This window comes from Chaetomium fimeti (assembly GCF_033439085.1).
Source record: "Chaetomium fimeti strain CBS 168.71 chromosome Unknown B0H64scaffold_1, whole genome shotgun sequence".
NCBI classification, from domain to species: Eukaryota; Fungi; Ascomycota; class Sordariomycetes; order Sordariales; family Chaetomiaceae; genus Chaetomium; species Chaetomium fimeti.
The window spans coordinates 253,770-276,751 of NW_026944329.1; the positions used below are offsets into that span (position 1 = coordinate 253,770).

The 22,982-nt window shown below is 56.5% G+C and overlaps 10 protein-coding genes across 10 annotated transcripts; 6 read left to right on the forward strand and 4 right to left on the reverse strand.

Annotated features, from left to right (window-relative positions):
- Positions 1 to 379: 379 nt before the first annotated feature.
- On the forward strand, positions 380 to 2,867 carry B0H64DRAFT_447737 (uncharacterized protein; the record flags this gene model as incomplete). The annotated part of the gene is made up of 2 exons (XM_062807017.1): positions 380 to 1,097; positions 1,169 to 2,867. 2 exons carry the CDS (start codon positions 380 to 382, stop codon positions 2,806 to 2,808), a joined length of 2,358 nt encoding a protein of 785 aa, XP_062663330.1. The 3' UTR covers positions 2,809 to 2,867.
- A 271-nt stretch (positions 2,868 to 3,138) lies between these two features.
- Positions 3,139 to 4,445, forward strand: B0H64DRAFT_1527 (uncharacterized protein). The gene has a single exon (XM_062798462.1). The coding sequence runs from the start codon at positions 3,326 to 3,328 to the stop codon at positions 4,214 to 4,216; it is 891 nt and encodes a 296-aa protein (XP_062663331.1). The 5' UTR covers positions 3,139 to 3,325; the 3' UTR covers positions 4,217 to 4,445.
- On the reverse strand, positions 4,041 to 5,824 carry B0H64DRAFT_379221 (Fructosamine kinase-domain-containing protein). The gene is made up of 6 exons (XM_062802633.1): positions 5,755 to 5,824; positions 5,632 to 5,690; positions 5,503 to 5,565; positions 4,737 to 5,443; positions 4,618 to 4,674; positions 4,041 to 4,559 (listed from the first exon to the last, which is right to left on the reverse strand). The coding sequence occupies exons 1-6, from the start codon at positions 5,795 to 5,797 to the stop codon at positions 4,433 to 4,435; spliced, it is 1,056 nt and encodes a 351-aa protein (XP_062663332.1). The 5' UTR covers positions 5,798 to 5,824; the 3' UTR covers positions 4,041 to 4,432.
- A 371-nt stretch (positions 5,825 to 6,195) lies between these two features.
- B0H64DRAFT_447740 (uncharacterized protein) lies at positions 6,196 to 7,922 on the reverse strand (the record flags this gene model as incomplete). The annotated part of the gene is made up of 2 exons (XM_062807018.1): positions 6,196 to 7,720; positions 7,795 to 7,922. The coding sequence occupies 2 exons, from the start codon at positions 7,920 to 7,922 to the stop codon at positions 6,196 to 6,198; spliced, it is 1,653 nt and encodes a 550-aa protein (XP_062663333.1).
- Positions 7,923 to 8,402: 480 nt separating this feature from the next.
- On the forward strand, positions 8,403 to 9,684 carry B0H64DRAFT_428003 (PAF acetylhydrolase). The gene has a single exon (XM_062805825.1). The coding sequence runs from the start codon at positions 8,446 to 8,448 to the stop codon at positions 9,607 to 9,609; it is 1,164 nt and encodes a 387-aa protein (XP_062663334.1). The 5' UTR covers positions 8,403 to 8,445; the 3' UTR covers positions 9,610 to 9,684.
- Positions 9,685 to 9,696: 12 nt separating this feature from the next.
- Positions 9,697 to 11,172, reverse strand: B0H64DRAFT_379227 (uncharacterized protein). Its single transcript, XM_062802634.1, has 4 exons — positions 10,924 to 11,172; positions 10,742 to 10,861; positions 10,316 to 10,681; positions 9,697 to 10,227 (listed from the first exon to the last, which is right to left on the reverse strand). The coding sequence occupies exons 1-4, from the start codon at positions 10,998 to 11,000 to the stop codon at positions 9,891 to 9,893; spliced, it is 900 nt and encodes a 299-aa protein (XP_062663335.1). The 5' UTR covers positions 11,001 to 11,172; the 3' UTR covers positions 9,697 to 9,890.
- A 2,146-nt stretch (positions 11,173 to 13,318) lies between these two features.
- On the reverse strand, positions 13,319 to 14,020 carry B0H64DRAFT_379232 (40S ribosomal protein S21). The gene is made up of 3 exons (XM_062802635.1): positions 13,880 to 14,020; positions 13,541 to 13,805; positions 13,319 to 13,484 (listed from the first exon to the last, which is right to left on the reverse strand). Exons 1-2 carry the CDS (start codon positions 13,909 to 13,911, stop codon positions 13,574 to 13,576), a joined length of 264 nt encoding a protein of 87 aa, XP_062663336.1. The 5' UTR covers positions 13,912 to 14,020; the 3' UTR covers positions 13,319 to 13,484; positions 13,541 to 13,573.
- Positions 14,021 to 14,191: 171 nt separating this feature from the next.
- B0H64DRAFT_379233 (structure-specific endonuclease subunit SLX4) lies at positions 14,192 to 17,557 on the forward strand. Its single transcript, XM_062802636.1, has one exon. It carries the CDS (start codon positions 14,439 to 14,441, stop codon positions 17,331 to 17,333), a length of 2,895 nt encoding a protein of 964 aa, XP_062663337.1. The 5' UTR covers positions 14,192 to 14,438; the 3' UTR covers positions 17,334 to 17,557.
- A 437-nt stretch (positions 17,558 to 17,994) lies between these two features.
- On the forward strand, positions 17,995 to 19,313 carry B0H64DRAFT_437039 (uncharacterized protein; the record flags this gene model as incomplete). Its single annotated transcript, XM_062806214.1, has 3 exons — positions 17,995 to 18,071; positions 18,132 to 18,490; positions 18,562 to 19,313. The coding sequence occupies 3 exons, from the start codon at positions 17,995 to 17,997 to the stop codon at positions 19,311 to 19,313; spliced, it is 1,188 nt and encodes a 395-aa protein (XP_062663338.1).
- Positions 19,314 to 20,234: 921 nt separating this feature from the next.
- B0H64DRAFT_1591 (P-loop containing nucleoside triphosphate hydrolase protein) lies at positions 20,235 to 22,981 on the forward strand. The gene is made up of 2 exons (XM_062798560.1): positions 20,235 to 22,039; positions 22,095 to 22,981. The coding sequence occupies exons 1-2, from the start codon at positions 20,440 to 20,442 to the stop codon at positions 22,670 to 22,672; spliced, it is 2,178 nt and encodes a 725-aa protein (XP_062663339.1). The 5' UTR covers positions 20,235 to 20,439; the 3' UTR covers positions 22,673 to 22,981.
- Position 22,982: the final 1 nt, after the last annotated feature.

The following is a 22,982-nucleotide window of genomic DNA, read 5'->3' on the forward strand; positions in this document are numbered from 1 at the left end:
CCTGAGGCACAGATGCATCGAGGCTTGGACAGAATGAGGTGGTGGATTCAGAAATGTGTCTTGCGAACCTCTTAAACGTTCAGCTGCAGATCATTTACTGGCTCCCTACCTATTAGCGACCGCCACGGTCAAGTTCAAGTAAACGACCGGGAATCTGAGAGGTTAACAACAGGTCATTCGACCCACAGCACGACAAGCCATGAACTGACGGCCACAGCGCTTAATCCAGGTGGGCTTTTGGTAATATCATAAATGCCGAGCTGAAGAGGGTTTTCAGCGCCGTCCTTCATTGTCCTTCATTTCTCTTCGCACCGTTCAACAACCATCGGCATTCGGCAGTGTAGGTAGGTAGGTAGTAACCGGCAACCTGTCGGTCAAGATGGCAGACAGCCCAACCCCCGATCCCGGCCTTGATTGTAATATCAAAGTATACAAGATTCTGGCGAATGGGTCAATGCAGGCAGTCGACAAGGCAGTCTCACTACTCGAGGGCCTTGAGAATGACGGAAAGCCCGGCGTTGGTCTACTGTGTCTCGTTGAAGGGTTATCCGAGTCGACCATAACAGAGCTGCGGAAGCTGCTTCCAAGCCTGCCCGATGCCTTCATCAGCGCCCATTTGTGTGACAACCTTGCGCAAATCGACAGCGCTTTGGACGACGATCACTTGTTTCTAGCCAAGTGGTCCCGCGCCGCAGCTCAGCCCAAGGAGGCATGGCTACATGAGAAGAAACTGAGGACGTCCAATAGCCCTTTCAATGTCGACGACGCCAACCCAGCCGCCTCACGTCTGGATCACAAACGCTACGATCATATCACGGAGCCTTTCCGGTCATACAATCCCATACGCGAGTTTGACATCGGCGTCCCATACCAACCGAACATCGAGGGGGGACATTCTCGGACAACGACATCCGTCCTCGATGAGTCGTGCAGAGAAAAAGACATCGAAGGACAACACAACGCCTCGCAAGTTGACGAAAGGTCGACCGTCGCCGAACCGGCATTGAAAACCAAGATATGTGTCCAAGACATGTTCACGCACGCGGCTCAAGAGTGCATATCTTTCTACCATGAAAGCTTAGGGGATATGCTGATAGGTAAGGTCTCCCCAAACTTGCAGACTGCCGAACGTGGGACCGTGACATACCGGGTGTTGACCAGATCTCAGGTATTCTCATATTCGATCAGCCCAGACAATATCGCATCACCGAAGTTCACTACAACCTCATGACGGGCGGCGAGGTTGAGAGCAAGCCAGGCTCACCCGAGCATGCATTCCAGGACGATAGCAGTTACCCCGATAGGTTCATTAGCAACTCGAGACTTGCGAATATGGCGCCTCCAGTGGACAAGATCGTTGAAGCCGTCATTGACACCATCGTAGCTATTGTCCTCGAGGACCAGCGCAAGCTTCTCGCGAGCATCAGCAAGGCTCTGGACGAGATTGAGCTCTCCATGGGAAAGGACGTGAACAGCCCCAAGAACTGGAGAGACTTCCCGCCGGGGTGGAGGAACCATCTTTTTCACCAGTCAGAAACGATTGGATACTTTTTGTCTCGCAGTCCCGAGTCCAACACCGCTTCGCCTCCAACGTCGCACACGCCCAGGCGGGACCGAGCGCTGAAACAGGCCGAGAAGCAGCTCGAGGCCACGATGGCGCGGCTTGAAGGCACATACCAAGTACTCATGTCATCCATGAGCATCCTCGAAAGCGAGAAGGCGATCGAGCAGGCCGAGGTGGTGACGAGGCTCACGAACCTGGCATTCTTCTTCATCCCTCTGACCTTTGTGTCTGGGCTCTTCGGCATGAACCTAAACGAGTTCGACAAGCAGTTGACTGTGGCCATGTGGGTGGGCATCTCGCTCGGGGTCACCGCCGCCGCCTACTTCATCCGTTTCCGTCGCCCGCTAGCTATCGCCGCCTACCAAACACCCCAGACCATCCGGAGCATGCGCTGGGATATGCTTGTCGCACGCATGAGGCGCTGGACGCAGGTCATACGCTCCCTTTCGCGTGACCTCGCTTCGGTTGTTTTCTTTGCTGTCGTGGGCGTAGCCGTTTGGCTTGCTGCGACACTACCGGCCACCGACGAGGCCAAAATCGGCATTACCGCCAGCCTGCAGCTGCTAACACAACTCCTGTGGACAAAAGGACTCACTTTCGAGAACTTTCGTCTGCAGCGCCTGCAACGAGTCGTCAAGGCGGCTCTTTTCGCTGGCATCGGTGTGGCCATATGGGCTATCTCGACGAGTGCACTCCCAGTTGATGCCAGAATCGGACTCGCGCTGGTTGTTGTTCGCCTCCGAGTCCTCGGCACTAGCACGTGGTTTAACAGTATCCAGTCCAGCCAGAACGACTCGTCTACCTGGATTGATTTCCACGACAATTGCCGCATCCGCCTCCCGGTTCACCCTCTCTGGTTCGACGCGGCCAGGGCCATCCTCTGCTCCGCCCTGGGCGTCGCGCTCTGGAAACTGTTCACCAGTCCCCTCTCGGACGCCGCTAAAGTCGGCGTGGCCGTTGGCGTAATGCCTGTTCCCATCGCAGTGCTAGGTCTACCGTTTGTCGTATCTGAATCTGTACGAAGGTCGGACTGGAGAAACCTGCTCATGGCCATGGCAGTCATCACGATCCGCGGGGTGGTAGCTTACCTCCCAATCCAAGCTGTCGTAATCTGGAAGATCAGTACCGCCACCACGCTATCAGTCAGCACAAAGTTAGGCGTCGGAGTCACGTTCAATTTTGGCTTTTACGTTCTCATATTTTTGCTTGGGGCCGCCGGCCGCGAATCCGAATCGGCTAGCTGAAGATCGGGACTCAGACGTAATTACACCCGCTTCCCTCGAGTTTGCATTTCATCTTCAGCTATTGTAAAATACCTACATACATGCCCTATTTAAAGCAGGACAAGGTTGTTTAAAACTATCGTATACATTTACTGGATGGGGTACTTGGTGGTGAGCTACCACTTGCCTAGCTGTTGTACTAGTACTTTCTAAACTTCCGACCGTTCCAAGTTACGAGCAGAAGCCGTACCTTGGGAGGCTTTCGAGGCTAGGGGTTGCCTCTTCTCGGGGCCATCAGGCAACCGCCGCTGTGATTAAGGGGCTGCAGTGGCCCGTCTCTCGAAGCCTATCAGACACTGCCTCTTGCCGCCATTCGCCATTCGCCAGCGCCAAAAGCCCACATCTATTCTGTACTCACACAAAGGTTACGGACACAAAGCTGCAGTAGCAAACCCTTCTGTCCCAACCTCCGCACCCACCTTGGTATTCCAACCCATCCCCCAAAACCACTACCATCACCACCACCAACCCGTCCACCATGGCCGCCCAGAAAAAGCAATACTTCCTCGCCCCCTCCTGGGACTACCCCCCCTCAGGCCCCATCGCTCTCGGCAACATAATCCTCTCCCCCTCCCGGCCCGTCCCGGCCCTCCTCTCCGCCACCACCCTCTCCCCGCCCCCCCTTTCCTCTGAATCCAAACCCGAAACCCTCGCGGGCCCCAACCGCACCTCCACCTTCAAACACAACGTCGAATGGACCCGCGACCAGTCCCTCTCCCGCAGCCTCGGCGTCTGGAGCCGCTTCATCGAGCTCCTCGGCGTCCGCCTCGACTTTGAAACATCCCGCTCCACGCAGGACGTGTTTCGCTTTGCGAGCGTGCGCACCGAGGAGTGGTTCCCTAGCGAGGAGTACCTTGCGGCTGCGCTGCGCGATCCGATGGTGAGGAGGCGGATGGGTGCTGGCAAGGGGGCGTTGGTGAGAAGGGCGGTATATGTGGTGGTGGGCGTCAAGACTGTTTCGGGGGCGCAGGTCAAGCGGGTGTGGACGAGGGGGCTGGCGGCGCAGACGGAGGTTTCGGTGGATGCGATGGGCGCGTCGGTGTTGGTGGCGTCGGGGCCGGCTGGGGGGGTGAAATGGGAGAGGGGGGAGAGTATGGAGTTTGAGGGGGGGGATGACTTTGTGTTTGCGTATCGGGTGCGGAAGGTGTGGTTGAGGGCGGGTGAGAAGGGGGTGGGGCAGGATGATTATACGAGGGGGACGATGCTTGGGGAGTCTCTTGGTGATGAGAAGGAGGGAGAGGGGGTTGATATGGAGAACGTGGTGGTGGAGGGTCTGGACGCTTCAGACATTGGTGACAAGTGGAGTGGAAGTGAGGTGGTGGATGACGGGGAAGACATCGAAGTCTTTGCTCCGGCGACAGGGAAATGAGCGATATTGTACGTCCTTAACCCCCAGGGAAACGACTAAAATACCGAGATAGACAGGGGACAAAAGGACGAGATTGTGATGTGCTTATCCTTTGAAACAAGAGCCACATCGGACCTTGTAAGCTGCGGGAACGGACATGAGCTAGGCGGGATCAAGCCGGATCCAAGGTTCAAGGTGTTAGCTACAGATTGCCACTAAGTAACCTCGCCACCGTCCTCATAGTTTAGCCCCCGGCGTTGAATCGCTCTCCGGCTCGTAATCTCTACTTGGGGTCAAGTCACCCTCGAACCCCGAAAGACCGTCAGGATGTTTAACAAGCAACCTGCGCATCTCTTCCTTGACCCTAAATTATAGCGTGTCAGCGCCCTGAACCTTTATAGGGCTGGTATAACTGAACGTACCTCTCTAATAAATGAACCCGGTGCTCATACATCCCTACTGTCAGTAGATCGTTCCGTCTATCGATCCCTAAATCAGCGAATAATCCAAGGCACACACAAAAGGTCAACATAGAACTCACATGGCATACAACGCAACCCGGTCCTCAAAATCCGCCTCCGGCTCCGACTTGCCCAGCTCCGACGCATACGTCTTCACAAACCCATGATTCACCACCCCCCACTCCGCCCGCACACACTGCAGATCCATCTCACAATGCCCATAAAACGGGCATGGATCAAACAGCACTACGCGCCCCGTCTCAGCGTCCACCTGGATATTCCCGTCCCACAGATCCCCATGACACAGGCCCGCCCGTATGGCCCGCCCGCCCGTCTGCAGCGGCACCAGCAGCCGCGGCACGACGCCGTCCAGAAACCGCTCGCCGAGCTCCTGCAGCTCGGCGTCGGTGCCCCGCATCCGCTGCGCGTATGCCAGTGACGACCGCAGCTCCCGCCCCCAGAACTGCGCCCAGTCCGCCGTCCAGTCGACGACCATCGGCGGCGGGCCGAAGAAGGAGGTTGTGTGGAAGCCGAAGTCGCCTGTTGGGAAGGTGGAGGCGTGGTGGAGGGTTTTGAGAATTGTGAGGAGCTCCGAGATGGATTCGTCGTCGGGGTGGAAGGGTTTGAGGGGCCGGAAGTGGGTTAGGAACCAGGCTTTGGTGTGGTCGTTTGCGTAGTGGCCCCAGGCGATGGGGGTTATGGCGTGGTCTGGAATAATGGCGGAGATGGTCTTTTGGCCTTCGTATTCGGCTTTGGCCATGGGGACGTAGTCTTCGCGCTCGATCAGCTGGGAGGGTGTAAGTGACGGCACGTTGACCACTAAGGGGCAAATCGATGATGAGGTACTTTTGCGAAGAAGCTTTTGGTTTCATCTCCGGTTGTGACATCAATCTTCACCCCGGTTGACCACTGTTTGGAAGAAAGATGGGGGATTAGCACCTCTAAGGGGGTAGGTGGTTAGGGGGTCTGGGATACATTTGTTTCGCCATGTCGAGTCACCGAGGTGACCTTACTACCGGCTGACACTGGAAGCGCTAAGATGTAAAATATTGGACTTAGCATTCCTTCGCTGGTTGGGAAACAAAACTTTCTTCTTACCAGCCACGATGGCTTCATCCAGCAGCATGGTTTCGGTACTCATCGTAAATTGATACTCAGGTCCACAAAGATAAACAAACTAGTCATGTCCCAAGATTATGAGGCTTTGGTCAGGTACTGCAAGAGTGGATGGGTAAGCAAGTACTTTAATATGCGTTGGTGCGCAAGGAAGTCATCAGGATCGTGGTGGCTGTTTCACTTTTGGGTGCTGACGTTGGAACCCAACCGCCAACCAGCCACATCCACAATTGGTTTCTTAAATGCCAGGGCAACACCCGAGACTTCGCCAGAGTCTCTGCCCAATTGTCAAAGAAGGTCATTTGAGCGGAAGCTTTCACGCAGATTCATGAGGGGGGCAGTTCAGGAAATGATGCTGCCCCCATACACAAGGGATGCGTACATGTATACAAAGGCAACCCTACGGCAATTGCACGAGTCTACCTAAAAGTCGATGGCCTCCGACCAGAAGATCCAGTTATCCAGACACGCGTAACCAACATGTCCCCACCCCTGCACGAGAGGTATCTTTGGCCGGCTGAACTCAACATCAACGACTCGCCGGCCCTCGCCATTCAACCTTGGAGGGGAAACCCCGTAGCCGTGAACCCTCTGTTCCTCTAGGACGTCACCGGGAGCTAGCGAGCCGCCGGAAGAAGCCTTACAGGCAGATGTCTCAATGGCAGCTACTCGAGCACCGATCGCGGCCATGATATGTCCATCGGTAGGCCCCTCGCGACCTTGTTCGTTGAGCAGCGTCGTCGCCAACGCACGCAGCGCCGGATCTCTGCACTTCATACTGACAATGAACAGAGAGCTTACCACGCCAGGACGCGTTGAGAAGCGTTTGAAAGCGCTGGTTTGGGCCCGCCGCCTCAACCGCGCCGATGCTGCCGCGTCACTTACAATGCCTTGAAATCGGTCGTGGTGTTCGTCGTACCCCGTTTGGAACGGGCTGTCGACGCACATGAGGTAAATTATGGTTGACGTAAGCTGGGTGCGAAGGGCATAAATCTCGGCCAGCGTCTCCGCCTCTCTCAGCGTAGACGTCGCGGAAGAGTACTGGGATTGCAGTGTCGTGGCAAGCGCCGCCAGGCCATCGAGAACCGAGCGGCATTGGGTTACTACGTCGGATTGGCCCTTGCACATGATGGGATCGTGCGCTTTCCAGCTTGGATACGTATACCGTAGCTTGGCAGCCGACTCCATGAACTGGTATGACCGGTGAAGGCAGAGCATCGCGGCGTTGATGGCAAGCTCCGGGTCACGGAACACGTCGTCTCCGGCGGCGGCTCCTTGCCATTGAGATTCCATGTACATAAATGCCGGCGTCTGGGATATGGCATAACTGCTAATCAAGACGTCAAATTTGGTTAGTTCGTCTTTGATTGTGCTGAGAATGCCAGCAGATGACCTAGAAGCCCCCTGGCCATCTTGATAAGTGGTCAAAATCTGTACGGCCCCAAGAAAATGGGCGAACGCATTTCGTTCCTGCTGGCTTAAGATCTCGGCGCAGGCGAGGACCATTGATGCCAGAGCTAGGGACTCTGGCCCGGCAGTCCCGTTGTTGATATCCGACTGGAGCCTCGTCAGAGCCAAACCGTAGTAATGCCAGGCAGAACAGGGGCGCTTTTCGATGGCGTTGTTGAGCGATGATTCATAGGCAGCCCCAAACGCGGTGGCAGCGGCCTTGACGCATTCGACTTGGTTCGATAGCTGGAGAAATATGCGGCCCCAGACACCGTCTTCTTGCAAAGGATGGCCGTTGTTGTCGAGACACAGTACATGAGCAGCAAGACAACTGAGCCTCTCCGTGTGGCTATCCGCTGCAACGCCCACTTTTAGAGCAGGCCGCAAAGGCGCTGACGCCTTGTTTTCGTGGTTGTACTTGTAGCCGCCACATAGTCGGCCTGCTTGGACGCATCTCCGACACAGAGGCTTCTGCTCGTCACACTTCACCCGACGTGTCCTGCATCAGGTTAGTCGAATCCAAGGAGACACTCGCTAGTCACCACCGAGATAACAGGGTATAAAGACCCGTACTTGCAGGTCACACAGCCTCGTTTCGACTGCGAAACAACAACGCGAGACCGCTTTAATGCGAGGGCGGATGATCCAATGCCGGATATTGGGTTGGTAGGGGGTCGGTGGTTATTTGGCAGCAACTCCATGATGGTTCCAGAGCTGACGTGGCAGGAGTGAGGGAGGAGTGAGCGTTTCTCAGCACACACTCGTTCGGTCTGGTTTCTCACGCTTGGGTGGGTAACTATGTATTATTCAAGACCGAGATGGTTCCCACCCCTGAATCTCACTCACACTTAACTTGCTTAATCCAGCTTAGCGCAAGAAACACCGAGCTGGGCTCCATAAAAACACCGAGAGGAGCTCCACTTGCCGTTCGTGGCCAATCAAAACGCGCAGCTGTTGTCTTTCTCGTTGCATGATACACACTGGTACATACTTCGTACCGTGATACCATCTAGGAGGTTTTATGAGATAGAGCAGGGAAGAGAGGCTTACCAGGGGCGAGGTCTCGTAATTATTTAAACCACGTCGAGTCTTCGAGACAAAGACCTCAACACTCATCAGAATTTTGGCGGCTCTTACTCTCGTCGTCTCCTTCACCCGCCCGAGTTTCCAAAGTTCCATAAGTCCGATACAACTCAGCTACAACGCTCTCTGCCCTGCAACTTTATGGATATGCGGTCTCCGTGGATTCTTGTCCTCTTGCTCACCAGCACAACCGCAGAGTACCTAGTCCCAACCCCTCCTGGTAGATACAATGTCACCTTGACCACTGGGCCCCTGATCGACTACGCCCGCGATGACCCTTACGCCGCGGCGCCAACCCCTCGGGCATTGATGCTGTCCGTCTTTCAACCTTCTACGTGCGCATCCACGGTGTCTGTTCCCGACATGCCCAGCGAAGTTGCCGACTACCAGGGTCCATTTCTCAAGCAGACCTTCAACATCTCGGTCAACCTCTCACCCCTATTGCTAGAGGCTCACCTGCCAGTGTGTCCGGACCCCCTCAAAGTTTCACGTTGCTCGCACCCGAGTGACAGCCCTATCCTGCTCTTCTCCCCTGGCTACAGCATCCCTCGCCTGTATTACAACGTCCTCGCCTCAGCCATCGCCAGCGAAGGTTTCACAGTGATCACCATCGATCACCCCGGGGATGCCAACATCATAATCTATCCCGATGGCCACGCTGTTTACAACAACGCCAGCATTCTAGACAGCCCAACCTGGGACACGTACACCCGCGCCGCTGACGCATCCTTTGTCATCGACCAGCTGAGCAACGCGACCGCCATGGCCGAGCTGCTTCCCCAGCGCGGGCCGCGACCGTTTCCCACCGACCGCGTCGCCATGCTGGGGCACTCCGCTGGCGGTGCTTCCGCTATCATCGCCGCCAGCCGGGACCCCCGCATCCGCGGCGCCATCAACTGGGACGGCACCATCTTCGGATCGCCGCCCCCGCCAGGGCTGTCCGAGCCCGTGGAAGTCATGTCCCAACCGGTGCTATTCCTGTCCCATCAGGATTATGCCGGTCCCAGCTGGCTGTCGACGTGGCCGCGGCTGGAGGGGCCGAAGCTGCTCTTGTATATCGAGAACACGACGCACTACACCTTTTCAGACATGCCCACGCTGCTCGAGGCGGCGGGGCAAGGCACGGCGCCATTCGCGGATTTGTTGGGCACGATTGCGCCGACCAGGATGGTGCGGATCTTGACGACGTATACGACCGCGTGGATGAATGCCGTGTTCACGGGCAAGGTGGGAGAGCCGCTTCTGGAAGGAGAGGAGCCGGGAAGGTTTCCGGAGGTGTCCGCCTTGATGAGGGGGAACTTCTGAAGTGATGAGATGCCTCGCAATGTGGGAGCAGGTTGCTACCTATCTTCCACTGGCCACGGACTTAGCGGATAAGGGGCGTTCAGGGGCTTAGGAAGATGCACGTGTAAATTTCCAATACGTAGAGGTACACTATGAGAGAGTTTAATTCCATGAGATTCGCTTCAGCTCCTCAATCGCATCTTTGACGGCCTAGCTTTCACCCAACATACAAAGTTACAAACACATAGCCCCTACACATACGACACTCCTCCCCAAGTCCACCCCCAGCCACTGAACCCCCCCTAATCCCCCAACGGATAAGCATGCAACACCTGCCCATAATACAGCTCGGCATCCTTGCTCGCCAAAAACACAAAGCTCGGCGCGATCTCGCTCGGCTGGCCGACCCGGCCGATACCCGACTTGGTGCCGAACTCGGCCATCTGCTCGGCCGGCCGCGACGACGGCTGCAGCGGCGTGTGGACGGGGCCCGGCGCCACGGCGTTGACGCGGATACCCTTGGGCATCAGGTTCAGAGCGAGCGACCGCGTGAAGGACACGATAGCGCCCTTGGTCGCGGCGTAGTCCACCATGGAGCTGGTGCCGCGGAAGGCGATGGTTGAGGTGGTGTTAATGATGCTAGGGTAGGTGGTATGTGTTAGTGTGGTCGGTTCCCGGGGCAGGCATGGCGGACTGTCTGTGGAGTGGGGGAAAGGGGTTGGCTTACGATCCGCCCTTCTTCATATGCGGTAAAGCGTATTTGGACATGGCAAACATCTGGAGGATGTTGCTCCGGAAGGTGCTCTCGACGTTGTCCAGGTCAATCTCGGCAAAGTCTTCGCACATCATCTGCTTCGAGGCGTTGTTGACGAGGACGTGGATGATGCCGAACGCGTCGACGTGCTTTTGGATGGCCTCCTTGCACCTGCGATGGTCCATCAGGTCACCAGCGATCAGGAGGCACTGGCGGCCTTCCTTCTCCACCATCTTCTTGGTATCCTCGGCGTCGGGCTGCTCCTCAGGCAGGTAAACGATGCTAACATCGGCACCCTCCCGTGCGTAGAGGACGGCAATGGCGCGGCCGATGCCGGAACTGCATGCCATGTCAATATCACGGATGTGCTGCTAGCAATGTGGACACTGGATAACTGACTCTCCGCCCGTGATGAGAGCTTTGCAGCCCTTGAGCTTGCCGGCGGCCAGGTATTCGTATGCCTGGCCCGCGCCCTCCAGCTTTGTTGACTCGCTGGACGGTTCCATCTTCTTTTCGAGTCTGATAATAAGCAGTAAGTCAAAGGCTCTCGATTCATACTATGGGATCTGATATGGTCTTACCCTGGCAAGTCTTGAGCCTGTGCCTTTTGTGGGATGGGCTCGAAACTGCCCCCTTTGCTGAAGTGGGTGTCTGACATTGTGGATGGTGGTGATGCTTTTAGATGTGACGGATAGTATACGTGTATGGGTTAAGTTACTTCACAGCTGGATTTGACAAATTCTCCGGATTTAATGTTGGCAACAAACGTTTACTTATATATACAACTGGTTAAATCCACAATACAAGTCCCTCCTGCATTGGTGGTGACGCAAAGGGAGCTTTCAGCCCGGGTGCTCTCCCCAACCCATGACGTCAACATATGACCTCGCCGGTTCCTTTTAGCAGATCCAACTAGCAAACCACATAATCGAAATGTGGGTAGTATTCAAATGTCCTTCCATATATGAGTGCCACCGCGGAATATGTGGGGTGGAGGTGACGTCTTCTCAAAAGTCCCTGAGCTGCTGAGGTAGCAATTTCGAAACAACCTGTCTGGCAGCAAACCCGGCAGGCTAGGCTGGTCTGTTTGGATATTCCCAAAGCTGGTTCGTTCTCAAGGTTTCTAGACCCAGTCCTTGGCTAGTTTTAAGATGACTACCACCTCATAGACAAAAGAAAAGCCGCACTCCAAGTGCAGATGTCAACAATGGAAACTTCGAGTCCTGGAATGTAAGTGTAAGGTAGGGACAAAACGAAAGCCATCCTGAAGCCCAAAAAAACCAAATTTACTCTATTTATTTCCGTGCGGCTTCAGGGGCAAGAGCGAGGAGGCCGTACACCTTGTCTCTGGGGTCCGTGGCTATGGTGCGTGTCGCCTCCCACAGCCTCGTTTCAAATAGCATATTGGTGTCACGTTGTCCCGCTTGAACACTCCATCGCAGCTTGCTGATGTAAATGATATGTTCGGGATCAGCGACTGTTGCATATTGCTCAAGGTTGTCCTGAACCCGAGGAATACAAGGGCCGTTTTCAGGAAGAAGCATCTGAAAGGTGCGAACCAGATGTAAGAGGAAGATGTTTCTCAGGTGCCGAAAGCCGAGGCAGAAGCACTCCCAACAAAGGCTAAAATCACCGCAAAGAACCAAAGGATCCGCGCGTGGTAGCGACAATTCTTGTAGGATCCACGTTCGGCGAAACCACGGACGGAGAGCGAGCGCAGCAAGACTGTTCAAGAGCTGTCCAAGAGAGCTGCCCGGTGGTAAGCTCTGGACCAGTCACTCGCTTTCCATGGTCTATGAATCTGCATATTCCTTTACCCCATATCTTCCTCGCCTGGATACCGCGTCCCTCATCACAGTCATCGCAAGGCCATCAAAAGCGTGACCAAGTCAGCGGTGTTGACGCCGGATCGGTCGGCCGCGGACGACATGGCTGTCAGACTTTGTCGTGTTCGTCGTAGAACTTTACGGGACGGAGCTCGTTCTTATGTGAAATCATCGGTTGACGAGGAGGTGGTTGGACAGGTACCTTACCTACGTACCGACCTACCTAACGCTGGGAAAAGGCGGTCGCCCCAAAGTCTGTTTCGATGATGAGCCATTGGCTAACATCAACTAAAAAATGATCGGTAGGGCTGATTTAGGAACTCAGAATCAGCCTGACCGCTGGGTTTCTTGTATGCAAGATGCATGAGAGGAATTCCGGGCCATTCCCTACTGGACGGACTTTGAAACCAACACAAGCCGTCTGGCATTGCTGTTCTTTTGACCTCGGTACTAACAAACCAAGAACCAGGATCACCGTAGCCGTGTTGGCATCTCGATTGGCATGAAGTCGCGGTACACGAAGGGGACGCTCAAACCTGTGGACTTCTCACAAATCGGCTCTAATCCATAATGGCGAGCTCGTGGCCAGCCCCATCGGTCATCGGTTTGCCCCTCTCAGTGGCCTGACCTAGGCCGAGGCGGTAAGAGAGCCCTGAGGCTCACCACTCGGTGCTCGATACCACCACACTGCCAGGAAACAGTAAAAATGCCTTGTTTTGCTGCCGGAGAGCTTACGCGGCTCGCACCAAAAGACCGAACTGGGGCTAATGACATTGGGAGAGATACATCGGCGGTGTGGGGTGGACATCGGGGAACAAAGAGCACTGCCCGCTGGAGCAAATGAGCACGCAGGGAAGACCACATTGCCCCGACGCAGCAATGGGTCACGAAGCACAACTTTTCATTGATCGATAGGAGAAGGCAGTGACTGAGAGCGTGCGGCGAGGTTTTAAAAATGTCAGACCCGTATCTGTACCATGACGAGCAACTTCTTCGTCACGGCTTTTTCGTGGCCTGGGTTTAATCTACGGCGTGGGAGCTATCGAAGTAGCCCAGACTCCCCAAATACCGGGGGTGGATCGGGGGAGCCTTCGCTAGCCGGTGGCAGTCACGAGGTCGAGAGTCGAGAGAAAGCCGAACGAAGTCGGGATGTGATCACGATGCCAGTTTATTCGTTCCGAGAGACAATGTCCGTTGACGCCATCGAGTAACCGGCAAGATGCCCTCCAAAAGAAGAAGCCCCAAATCCATGCTCGGCCGTCGTCCCGCTGCCCTCCATCTAATTCATGTCGCGGCTCCGGTCGTTAAACGCACATCTGGGCCGTGTTAGCGATTGGGCGGCAACGAACGCCGAAAGACGAGTCGAACGCACCATCTTCCCCTCCAAATCCCTAGCAGGAGCAATCTACCGCTGGGCGCTCCAGACGTTCTTGAGGAGGCCGTCGCGCTGGGCGAGGCGGTTGAGAGCATCGTCGCTCTCACCCATGGCGCGGACGAAACCCGACAGAGCGTAGATGATGTTCTCGCCCTGGATGGCGCGGCCGTTCTCGTCGACCTTGGCGACGGTGATCTGGCACGACCCGTGGTCCTTGGACCGGATGATTCTGCCCGTCGCAGAGCACTTGCGGGGGACGTAACTGGAGGAAGGCCTGGTGTCAGCAAGATCGCGGGCCGCGGCCGGGGCAATTGTCGTCGGGCATAGCGGGCTTACAGGTCGACGATTTCGCCACGGTCGTTCTCCATCTTTGCGGCTTGTGATGAGTGCTGCGAAGTGACGGGTTCGGGTGTTCTTTGCGGTTCCGGAGAGCAGGACTGCAGAATTTCAAGGCAGTCTCGAATTTCGATTAGTTTTGCTGATTTGGTGGGTGCTGTGGGCTGGGCACGGGCACGGGCCAGAATAATGCCCCACCAGCCTGCAGGTGTGGGGCGGAAGCCCAGTCAGCTGACGGCGCGAGATGTTCGTGCAAGGGCGGGACCCGCTCGCCAATTACAGATCCACCCCGGCTTCGCCCGCTCTCGAGGTCGCTGCCTTTGTTTGTTGACAGCCCCAAATGTTTACAAACCAACAACATCATAGCCAACAAACGATTTAACGCCAAAACAGACCAATAGTCACACAAGACGATAATGCCCCGTACCAGGGTGTAATTTTGAAGCTGTCGCCCCTCAGGACTGTTTGCGCAAGGGTCGCACGCGCCTGGCGCGGCGGGGTGTTTTTGCCGGAGACATCGGGTACGACCACCGGTGGCCTGCTTTCTTCTCCCGGCAAGATGGCGAATCATGATTCTATTCTCGTCATTTCCTCGTCTCCCGATTTCCCATCGATTTGCGATCTACTTCCGAAAGCGATCAAACAACCTGCGTTGCGCAGCGGCAGCAATGCCGCCCCAGTCCCCGACGATGCACCAACCGCATTCACGAGCGCCGCAAGCATATGGCAATCCTCGCGAGCCCTTGATTTAGAGGATACCGGGATAGATAAACTAGGGCTATCTCGGACCGCCGCTTCCACGAACCTACCCGCGAATTCTGCCCCCCGCTTGTCGACTGAATCTGAATCTGCCATCGAACCCGCGAACCGCGGGGCAGCAAGGGAGAAGGAAAGGCCGAGGACGGCCAGAGCAGGGAAGAAAAAGGCGAACAAGCAACAAACTGAGCCTTCGACGGCCGTAGCCGCGACCGTTGTGGACGCGCCGCCGGCTGCAGGTGCACCGCTCAAGAAATCTGGGAGAAAGGCGAGGCCAACCAAGGACGCGGCATTGGCACAAAGTACGCTGCTTCAGGGGAAAGTAACCAAGCCGACGGCAAAGGGAGCACAACCCCAAAAGAAAGTAGAAACTGTTAGCAGGCATTTCGCTCCCCCGACCTCAGCTCCGGTGGCACCAACCGAACTGGTTGCGGATCCGATAGATGCCCCGCCGGCCACTTTTGAGCCAGCGATGGCACGAAGGATGGACTGGACGCCTCCGCAGGAGAGCGCGCGCATTCATTCCCTCGCCGATTCATCCACGGAGAAAGGACTCTCCTCTTCTGTCTTGCCCCTGCAGGACAACGTCTTTAAAACTCTCCAAGACACCTATGGCCGAGCTATGGAAGCCCACAGCCATGTGAGCGCCGCATTGCCTTCGGCCAATATGGATGTTCTGGGAAAGCGGAAGCTCGTCGAAATGGTAGCGTCCGCTGGGAACCGACAACAGACACCCGAGGCATCCCCAACAAAACCCAAGGCTGTGAAGAAAAAGCCACGTACCATCACGGAGCTGGCAACAGCGGCCTACCGTCGTCCGGAAGAGGAAGAGCGGTCAACTGTGGGTGTGCAACAAGACACCCCACCCAGTCACCCCGAGGTCCCTGGTGAGCAAACGGCGGCGGCAAGCAAGCCCGCAGGCGCGAAACCGAAAGCCGCGAAGAAAGGGTCCAAGCCAAAGGCAACGAAGAGAAAGGGACCACCGCCTAAGCCAATACTCCTGTCCCCAACGAGCGCCATGCGGGAGGTGTCTAACCAGGACTTTGTGTTTGGAACCGCAAGTCAGTTGGCAACTGAGGACGATCCAGTGCTCCTCCGAGCTTTGCACGAGGCCATGAAAGTGTCAAATCAAGCGGATAGCGATCCGTTCACAACGCCGAGCCCCGGAAACAGCAACCTCGCTATCCGGAAAAGACCAGGCGCAGGGCTGTGGGCAGCTGGGGCTCGGTACGGCGATGGGGATTTGCTTGACGCCGAGGTGCTGGACTTGACACGTTCTTCCCCTTTGTCGTTAGCCGAACTTGGGTTAAAGGGCCCGTCCCTGCACCCCGACGCGGCGGTGATCCACAAGCCACTCGTCGAGAATGCCTGTATTGAGATTGAAATGTCCGATGACGCGTTAGATCTCAGTATTTCTCCACCAGTTGGTTTGCCAAAATCGCAGCTCGCATATCCGCCGCGCCCAGGAAGTCAATCCATACAGCGGAGTGATTCTGACCTTGGGATGAACGTCCGCCCGCAAACCCCACCACAGGAACCTGAATTTGATCCGCCGCCCAGTAACCAGGAACAGCACCAGCTTCTTCTCACCCAATCCAATAGCCCGCAGCAAGAAAAACCACCACCGCCACCACCGCCAAGCTTTGAGCTTTACACTGATGCACGCCTCGCGAAAGAGGTGGCATCGTACGGCTTCAAGGTAATGAAGAAAAGAACGGCGATGATTGCGCTCTTGACCCAGTGCTGGGAAAGCCGAAACAAGATCACCCCTGGAAGCATGTCTACCCAAGCCACTATGTCAACGTCCACCGCGAACGCGGCTGCCTCCCCCTCTCGACCAAGGGGTCGGCCTCGGAAGGATTCTGCGACAGCAACGACTGAAGCTGCCGAAGCACCATCACCTACCAAAAGAGGAAAGAAGAAGACGGGCGTGGTCAAGGGTGCCGGAAACGAAGCGCCACAGCCTGAAAAACGGCCCCGCGGAAGACCAAGGAAGGATTCCGCCGCATCGGTTTCAGACATTACGGAGGCACCGGCGGTTCCGAAACCCCGGCGGCGAAAGTCAGTTGCCAGCAGCGATGTTGAGATTGAGGGGCCTCCGGTCGAGAAGCGGCCACGGGGCAGGCCCAAGAAAGTTGCAGCCGCACCTCCTACGAAACGGACGACAAAGGCAAAGGCGCCGGCCTCCCCAAAGCGCGCCAAATCACCGCGCAACAACACCGAACCCGCCCCGGCCACTCCTCGGCGGCGCAAGGCGCCCTCAAAACAAGTCTTCGAAATACCCGACTCCGAGTCAGACGACCCTTTTGCGTCCACCGCGCCCTCCTCCCCCGATCAACAAGCAGAGCTCTTCTCGTCCCCACCCGCTGTAGACCTATCTATCACCGAAGACACCGAGACGTCCCTCATGGCCAGCCCCACCACGGAGGATATGTCCCTCTTCAGCTACATCACGCGGGCGGTTGTTAGCGCGCCGCCGACGAAAGACCCGGCAAACCCCAGCTGGCATGAGAAGATGCTCATGTATGACCCCATCATTCTGGAGGACCTCACGGCGTGGCTGAACGCGGGGGAGCTGGACCGGGTTGGGTTTGATGGGGAGGTGGCGCCGGGTGATGTGAAGAAGTGGTGCGAGAGTAAGAGTGTGTGCTGTCTTTGGAGGGTGAATTTCCGAGGGAAGGAAAGGAAGAGGCTTTGAGTCGGCTTGGGCTGAAGGGGGCGGTGGACGAGGGAGTCAAGTTGGAAATGTTCCAGGTTTACTTTGCGAATCAGGGGTTTGGGGGTTGGTTTCAGCGACATGCTGATTCGCTTTCTACTTTAGCGAGCGTTCTCTTATGTTTGCATATCATGTACGATTCTAAGAATGAGTAACGAGGTCTACCAATGCGTTCCATCGCAAACTCCGTCCTTCCGAACTACCGGTTTTGTCGTCGTGTCGTCCCATTACCCCGGATCTTGGATCGGCGCTGAGTGGGGCGAGGCGGGGAGGTCGGTGGTCACAGGCTGGAAAGCCTCGGCTCGGCTTCAACCGCATGCCAAGTTTCAGCGCTCCTGATGCTCCCTTTCTTTGACACCTAAAACCCGCGGTTACTCGGGTGCAGCTGTCAGGACCATCTCGCAGGATGAACATTTTGAAGCCCACCTTATCTGGGTGCACAGCTTTCTCCACGATACAATCATTCCGAACATTGTCATTGAAGGGCAACTGCTGTCAGGTAGCAACGTATCGCCCGATTTCATCCACTGTTTGTACATTCAGATTTCAAGATCGATTGAATTCAACGGCAAGGGGTATCAGACTCAGAACACACATACCCGTCCCACAAAGAGGGAGCCGGGATAAGAGATTGTTTTCAACAATGTTTGATCAAGATCAAGGCCGGAAGGGTGAAAAGAAGGCGAAGAAGCCGCCAGCACAAGTCCGGCCGAGCTCAAGGTGAGTGCACAACGCCGAAGGCCGACATTGTCAAGGTCGAGTTTGCTAACACATGATAAGCATCATCCTTCTCTCGCCAACCAATCAAGTATTGCTCCTGCACCGAGTGCAGACGTCGAGCTCCTTCGCATCGGCGCATGTCTTCCCAGGCGGAAACCTGTCTTCATTCCACGACGGTCCTCTACCTGCCGTTGATACTCCAGCGCTGCATGAAGATGGCCCGGCGTATCGACTTGCAGCTATCCGGGAGACGTTTGAGGAGAGCGGCATTCTCCTTGCCAAAAGGATAGGCCAAACCCGGGACCAAGGCCTTCTGCAGATCCCCGACGATGTTAGAGAGACCGGCCGGAAGCTGGTCCATGGGAACACGGTCAAGTTCACTGAATGGCTGCGAAACCAGGGCGGCGAGCCCGACGTGGGTATGTCACCGTTTTCACACCTCCCTCATCTCTCGTCATCCTGTAAACACCATCACTGACAACCACCCCAGATAACCTCCTCCCCTTCACCCGTTGGATCACCCCGCACGGCCCGCCCAAGCGCTTCACCACCCAAATGTACCTCTACATGCTCCCGCTCAGCCTACCGCCCAGCAGCAACGACCTGCTACAGCACAAGCAGGCGCTAATCCCCACGCCGACGCACGACGGCGGGCTCGAGCACACGGCCGCAGCCTTCGACAGCACACACACCTGGCTGGCGCGGGCGCGGGCAGGCGAAATCATCCTCTTCCCGCCGCAGTACTACCTGCTGCAGCTCATCGCGGGCTTCATGCACCCGCCCTCACCACCATCCTCACCCTCCCCCAAAAAGGACACGGAACCCACCCCGGCATCAGCAGAGGACTACCACGCCCAGCGCACCGCCCTGCTCGCCTTCCTGCACCGCACGCCCACATCATCCCCATCCCTCATGGACGACGACGCCACGGACGACGGCAACGACGCGCGCACCAGCACCAGCACTATCCCGTGGTCGGACAAGGTCATGAGCCCGTCGATGCTGTTCGTGCGGCGGCGCGACGGCCGCGTGGTGCTGGGGCTGGACAAGCCGGGGCCGGAGCTGCGCGGCAGCGGGCGCGGCGGGGACGCGGAGCGCGTCGTGCTGGTGCGCTTTGTGGGCGGCGGGCCGAGGGAGGTGGAGGTTAGGGGGCGGGAGGAGGTGGTTAGGGAGGAGAGGGTTGAGGATGGGGAGGAGGGGGAGGAGGATGGTGGGGGGGAGGGGACGGGGTCGAAGTTGTGAGGAAAGCGGGATGGAAACGAGGTGGTTTTGGTTGGGGTGGGCATTTCCATGGGCGGTTGTGGAGGATGGAATTTGCCGAGTCCGGCTTGGAGGCAACTGCGGGTGGGGCCGGGGGTTGAGTCACCCACCGGCTTTGGTGCGGGAGAGCGGGGTCCGGGACGGGGCCGGGCGGGGAGATCGCTGGCTGCTGAGTCCGAGTCGGATGTCAGACTTCGCGCAATGGCACGCTACAATGCGGGGAAAAGTCCTAGAGAGAGGCTGCCTTGCAGTTGTTGAGAGATTGGCGTTCGGTCACATCCCTGTTGCTGATGCCTGCATCGCCTTGTGACAGAATTCCTCGAAGGCGGCTGCATGCTCCTGGATGCGAAATCGCGGTGTCAAATCCGGCATGGAATGCGCGGAAGCGGAGCAGAGGAAGCCGGCTGCCTCCCGGTTTCTCCCAGTTGCTTCCATCGGCATCGGAGAGCTGCAGGGCGCCCTGCCACAGGCGGCCGTGCTTGGCGCACCGCGCACCACCCACCGCCCTCGATTTCGTTGACTTGGTCGGATGGAAGTTCTGCCTAACCAAACAGAAAGAGAAAAAGAGGACCGCAACGATTCCCGGTGACGAGTCACAGTTTAGGAACCCCGTTGTCTTTTTGATCCACATTTTTGTGCATTTCCAAGTGATTGGTGTTTTCTTGGGATTTGAGGACGACGAGTCGCCTGCTGCCTAGCTCAGTGATGTGTTCTTTCCTTACTCACTGCTCAAGACGGGAAACAGTGCGCTCAAGTTCTGACCGCTTTGCATTGGCGCCTGCGCAGCCTCGTTCATGCAAGGACTCGGTCCTTGTCGCCTGTTCGCCTGTTCGCCTGTCAGGTTCAGGCTCACCCTCAATCCTTCCACCACCGAATACGGTATCAATAGGTACCCAAACCGATCTTATAAAAGATTCACCCTTCCCACCATCAACACCCATATTTTTCCCTCTCATCTCCGCATGAGAATTATTGACCCTCGCATTCACGGTTCAACAACCACTCGGTCAAATCCCGTTCACTTCAATATTTACCCCAACTCGATCGATACCTGGATTTCATCTGACCCAGACCCGGGTCAGCATTACACCGACCAACCATCATCATTATGGCGCCCGGAGCCCTCAGCGAGACTCCCTCTGCGGCAGTCGAGGAGGCTCGCCAGAGGATCGAAGTGATTAGCATCAACGGCAAAAAGGTTGAGGACGCCGTCAACGGTACCAACGGTGTCAATGACGAGAAGCCAGTAAATGGTGAATCCCAGACGGAGGAGAAGGCAGAGAAAGATGAGACTACAGACGAGGCCAAGGCCGACGGGGAGAATGACAGCAAAGACGAGACCACCGAGCCCGAGGATGAGACAATGAAGTGCGAGATCAAGCATCTTGACAGGCGGTATGATGACGACGACGAGGCCTACTTTGCCGAGCGCAAGACCGAGGTTGAGAAGCCGAAGCAGAAGGACTGGTGGCGCCTGTTTGCTTTTTGCATGGTCCGCACCTACGACTCGGACGATGAGCTCGACGGAACGAGCCTCTATGTCAACCCTCAACCACTCCGCCAGCTCCTCTTCGACGTTATCGGCAAGTACCCCGGAAATCCCATCGACGTGGACGATGTTCAGATCGAAGCACCGTACCATTCTCTGTTTTACTACCGCACCAAGCTTGAGACGGAGGGCCTTGAGCGCTTCGCCGAGGACCCGGAGTCCCTCGAGCAGCTCAAGTTGCTCCTGAATTGGATCAAGACGCACTTCGAGCTCGACATTGCCGCCTACGAGCGGTGCACCTCCCAGCCGCACAAGGTCATCGCTTACGACAGGCTCTGGACCCTTTTCCCTCCCGGAACCATCGCTTACTGCAAGCTTTTGTCGCAAAACCGTGCGTTCCGCATCAACGACACGTACTACGACGCGAGCGAACTCAGCCCGTGCATGGGTCTCCGGTCAGAATTTGTCGACTTTGACGGGGAGCGGCTGGGAACTCGAGCCATCGAATTGGCCGTCCCCAAGTACCAGGGCACGAGGGAGCTGAGCGATCTAGCTGCGATCCCCATCGATCTCATCGATGACGCTAGCGACCTCAAGGAGGAACTGCTTGCGCGCGGTAAGAAGTTTGAGGCCCACATCGGCCAACACTTTGTTCATTATGACGGCATCGCCATCAAGAAGACGCCTGAGGGTTACGCCCGGTTCACCGTCAACGGCCGCGTCATGATCGACTGCAAGACATACCACAGGCTGGAGCCCAACGACTCCTTTACCGCCAAGAACTTCAACGACGACTCGACCAAGATGGAGCGGAGCCGGAAGAGGGCCGTGGGCAATCTCACGTTTGCGGGGACCGATGGCGAGCGCAAGTATGAGAAGCTCACAGACCAGCAACTCGTGCTCACCAACGCCACCGTCCGCGGGTACTCGTTTACTGCCAAGCGCTTCTTGGAATTTTTTGTGGAAGACATCTCGGAAATCGAGTGGAACACGGGCTGCTTTGACGACCTGGTGCTTGATGTTGCCGTCAAGAAGACGGTGCAAGCCCTTGTGTCGTCTCACTCGCAGAAGCGTGAGAGCTTTGACGATATCGTCAAGGGCAAGGGAATGGGCCTGGTCTGCGTGCTACACGGGCCTCCTGGCGTGGGCAAGACTCTGACCGCCGAATGTGTCGCCGAGTTTGTCAAGCGACCACTGTACATGGTTTCATCTGGCGATCGTAAGTGCCTCAGCATCCCTTCCGTTTCCGCACACTTTGCTAACACAACGCGCAGTCGGAACTTCCAGCGCAGAGCTCGACCGCAACCTGACGCGCATTATGGACATGACGTCCACGTGGCGCGCCGTTCTGCTGATCGACGAGGCCGACGTGTTCCTCGAACGGCGCTCGCTGCACGATCTGCACCGCAACGCCATGGTCAGCGTCTTCCTGCGCGTGCTCGAGTACTACTCCGGCATCCTCTTCCTGACCACGAACCGCGTCAACACGTTCGACGACGCTTTCAAGTCGCGCATCCACATCCCCATCCGCTACACGGACTTGTCGGTCGACTCGCGCCGCCAGATCTGGAAGAACTTCTGCAGCATGGTGCCCGGCGGCGTCGACATCGACGAGAAGGGCCTGTCGACCCTGGCGGATACCGACCTAAACGGTCGGCAGATCAAGAACGCCATCAAGGCGGCCGAGAGCCTGGCCGCGTTTGACGGCGCCAAGCTGGATCTGAAGCAGCTGTTGCAGATCACCAAGATCCAGGCCATGTTTGAGAGTGACCTGACCAACCTGAGCGGGGTGGACTACACGGCGCCCGGGTCGAGCAAGAAGGATGCCGACAGCAGGAACATGTTCTTGTAGACTTTTCCCTTTCTCAGCTTTCTCTTTATATTTCGCGGCAGTTCTAGGTAATCGGGTTGGCACATGTAAACGGCGTTGGGTTGAGTCTTGACGGGCGTACATAGGGGGTAAATGACATACGACAATGGCAGCTACATTTGGTTTGATGAGGAGGTACCCATCAGCTTACAACTCCAAGCCGTGATTCCCATAATAGGTTCCAGTGCTCTTTCACCTCAAGTTCAAAACCTGTTATTCGAGCACGAAAGAATGCAGAACCCACCAGCAGCAATCCGTTCCTTTCTCCCCCGAACCAGGGGAAATTAAAACG

Bases quoted from the DNA above. Each gene is read 5' to 3' on its own strand.
- B0H64DRAFT_1527 (XM_062798462.1), top strand. From the start codon at position 3,326: ATGGCCGCCCAGAAAAAGCAATACTTCCTCGCCCCCTCCTGGGACTAC.
- B0H64DRAFT_379221 (XM_062802633.1), bottom strand. From the start codon at position 5,797: ATGAGTACCGAAACCATGCTGCTGGATGAAGCCATCGTGGCTG. The intron at 4,675-4,736 runs GTGAGTTCTATG...AGGGATCGATAG, and splicing joins CGGGTTGCGTTGTATGCCAT to ACGGAACGATCTACTGACAG. The intron at 4,560-4,617 runs GTACGTTCAGTT...GCTATAATTTAG, and splicing joins CGGGTTCATTTATTAGAGAG to GGTCAAGGAAGAGATGCGCA.
- B0H64DRAFT_428003 (XM_062805825.1), top strand. From the start codon at position 8,446: ATGGATATGCGGTCTCCGTGGATTCTTGTCCTCTTGCTCACCAGCACA.
- B0H64DRAFT_379227 (XM_062802634.1), bottom strand. From the start codon at position 11,000: ATGTCAGACACCCACTTCAGCAAAGGGGGCAGTTTCGAGCCCATCCCA. The intron at 10,862-10,923 runs GTAAGACCATAT...GCTTATTATCAG, and splicing joins CAGGCTCAAGACTTGCCAGG to ACTCGAAAAGAAGATGGAAC. The intron at 10,228-10,315 runs GTAAGCCAACCC...CACCTACCCTAG, and splicing joins CATATGAAGAAGGGCGGATC to CATCATTAACACCACCTCAA.
- B0H64DRAFT_379232 (XM_062802635.1), bottom strand. From the start codon at position 13,911: ATGGAGAACGACCGTGGCGAAATCGTCGACCT. The intron at 13,806-13,879 runs GTAAGCCCGCTA...GCCTTCCTCCAG, and splicing joins CGTGGCGAAATCGTCGACCT to TTACGTCCCCCGCAAGTGCT.
- B0H64DRAFT_379233 (XM_062802636.1), top strand. From the start codon at position 14,439: ATGGCGAATCATGATTCTATTCTCGTCATTTCCTCGTCTCCCGATTTC.
- B0H64DRAFT_1591 (XM_062798560.1), top strand. From the start codon at position 20,440: ATGGCGCCCGGAGCCCTCAGCGAGACTCCCTCTGCGGCAGTCGAGGAG. The intron at 22,040-22,094 runs GTAAGTGCCTCA...CACAACGCGCAG, and splicing joins CATGGTTTCATCTGGCGATC to TCGGAACTTCCAGCGCAGAG.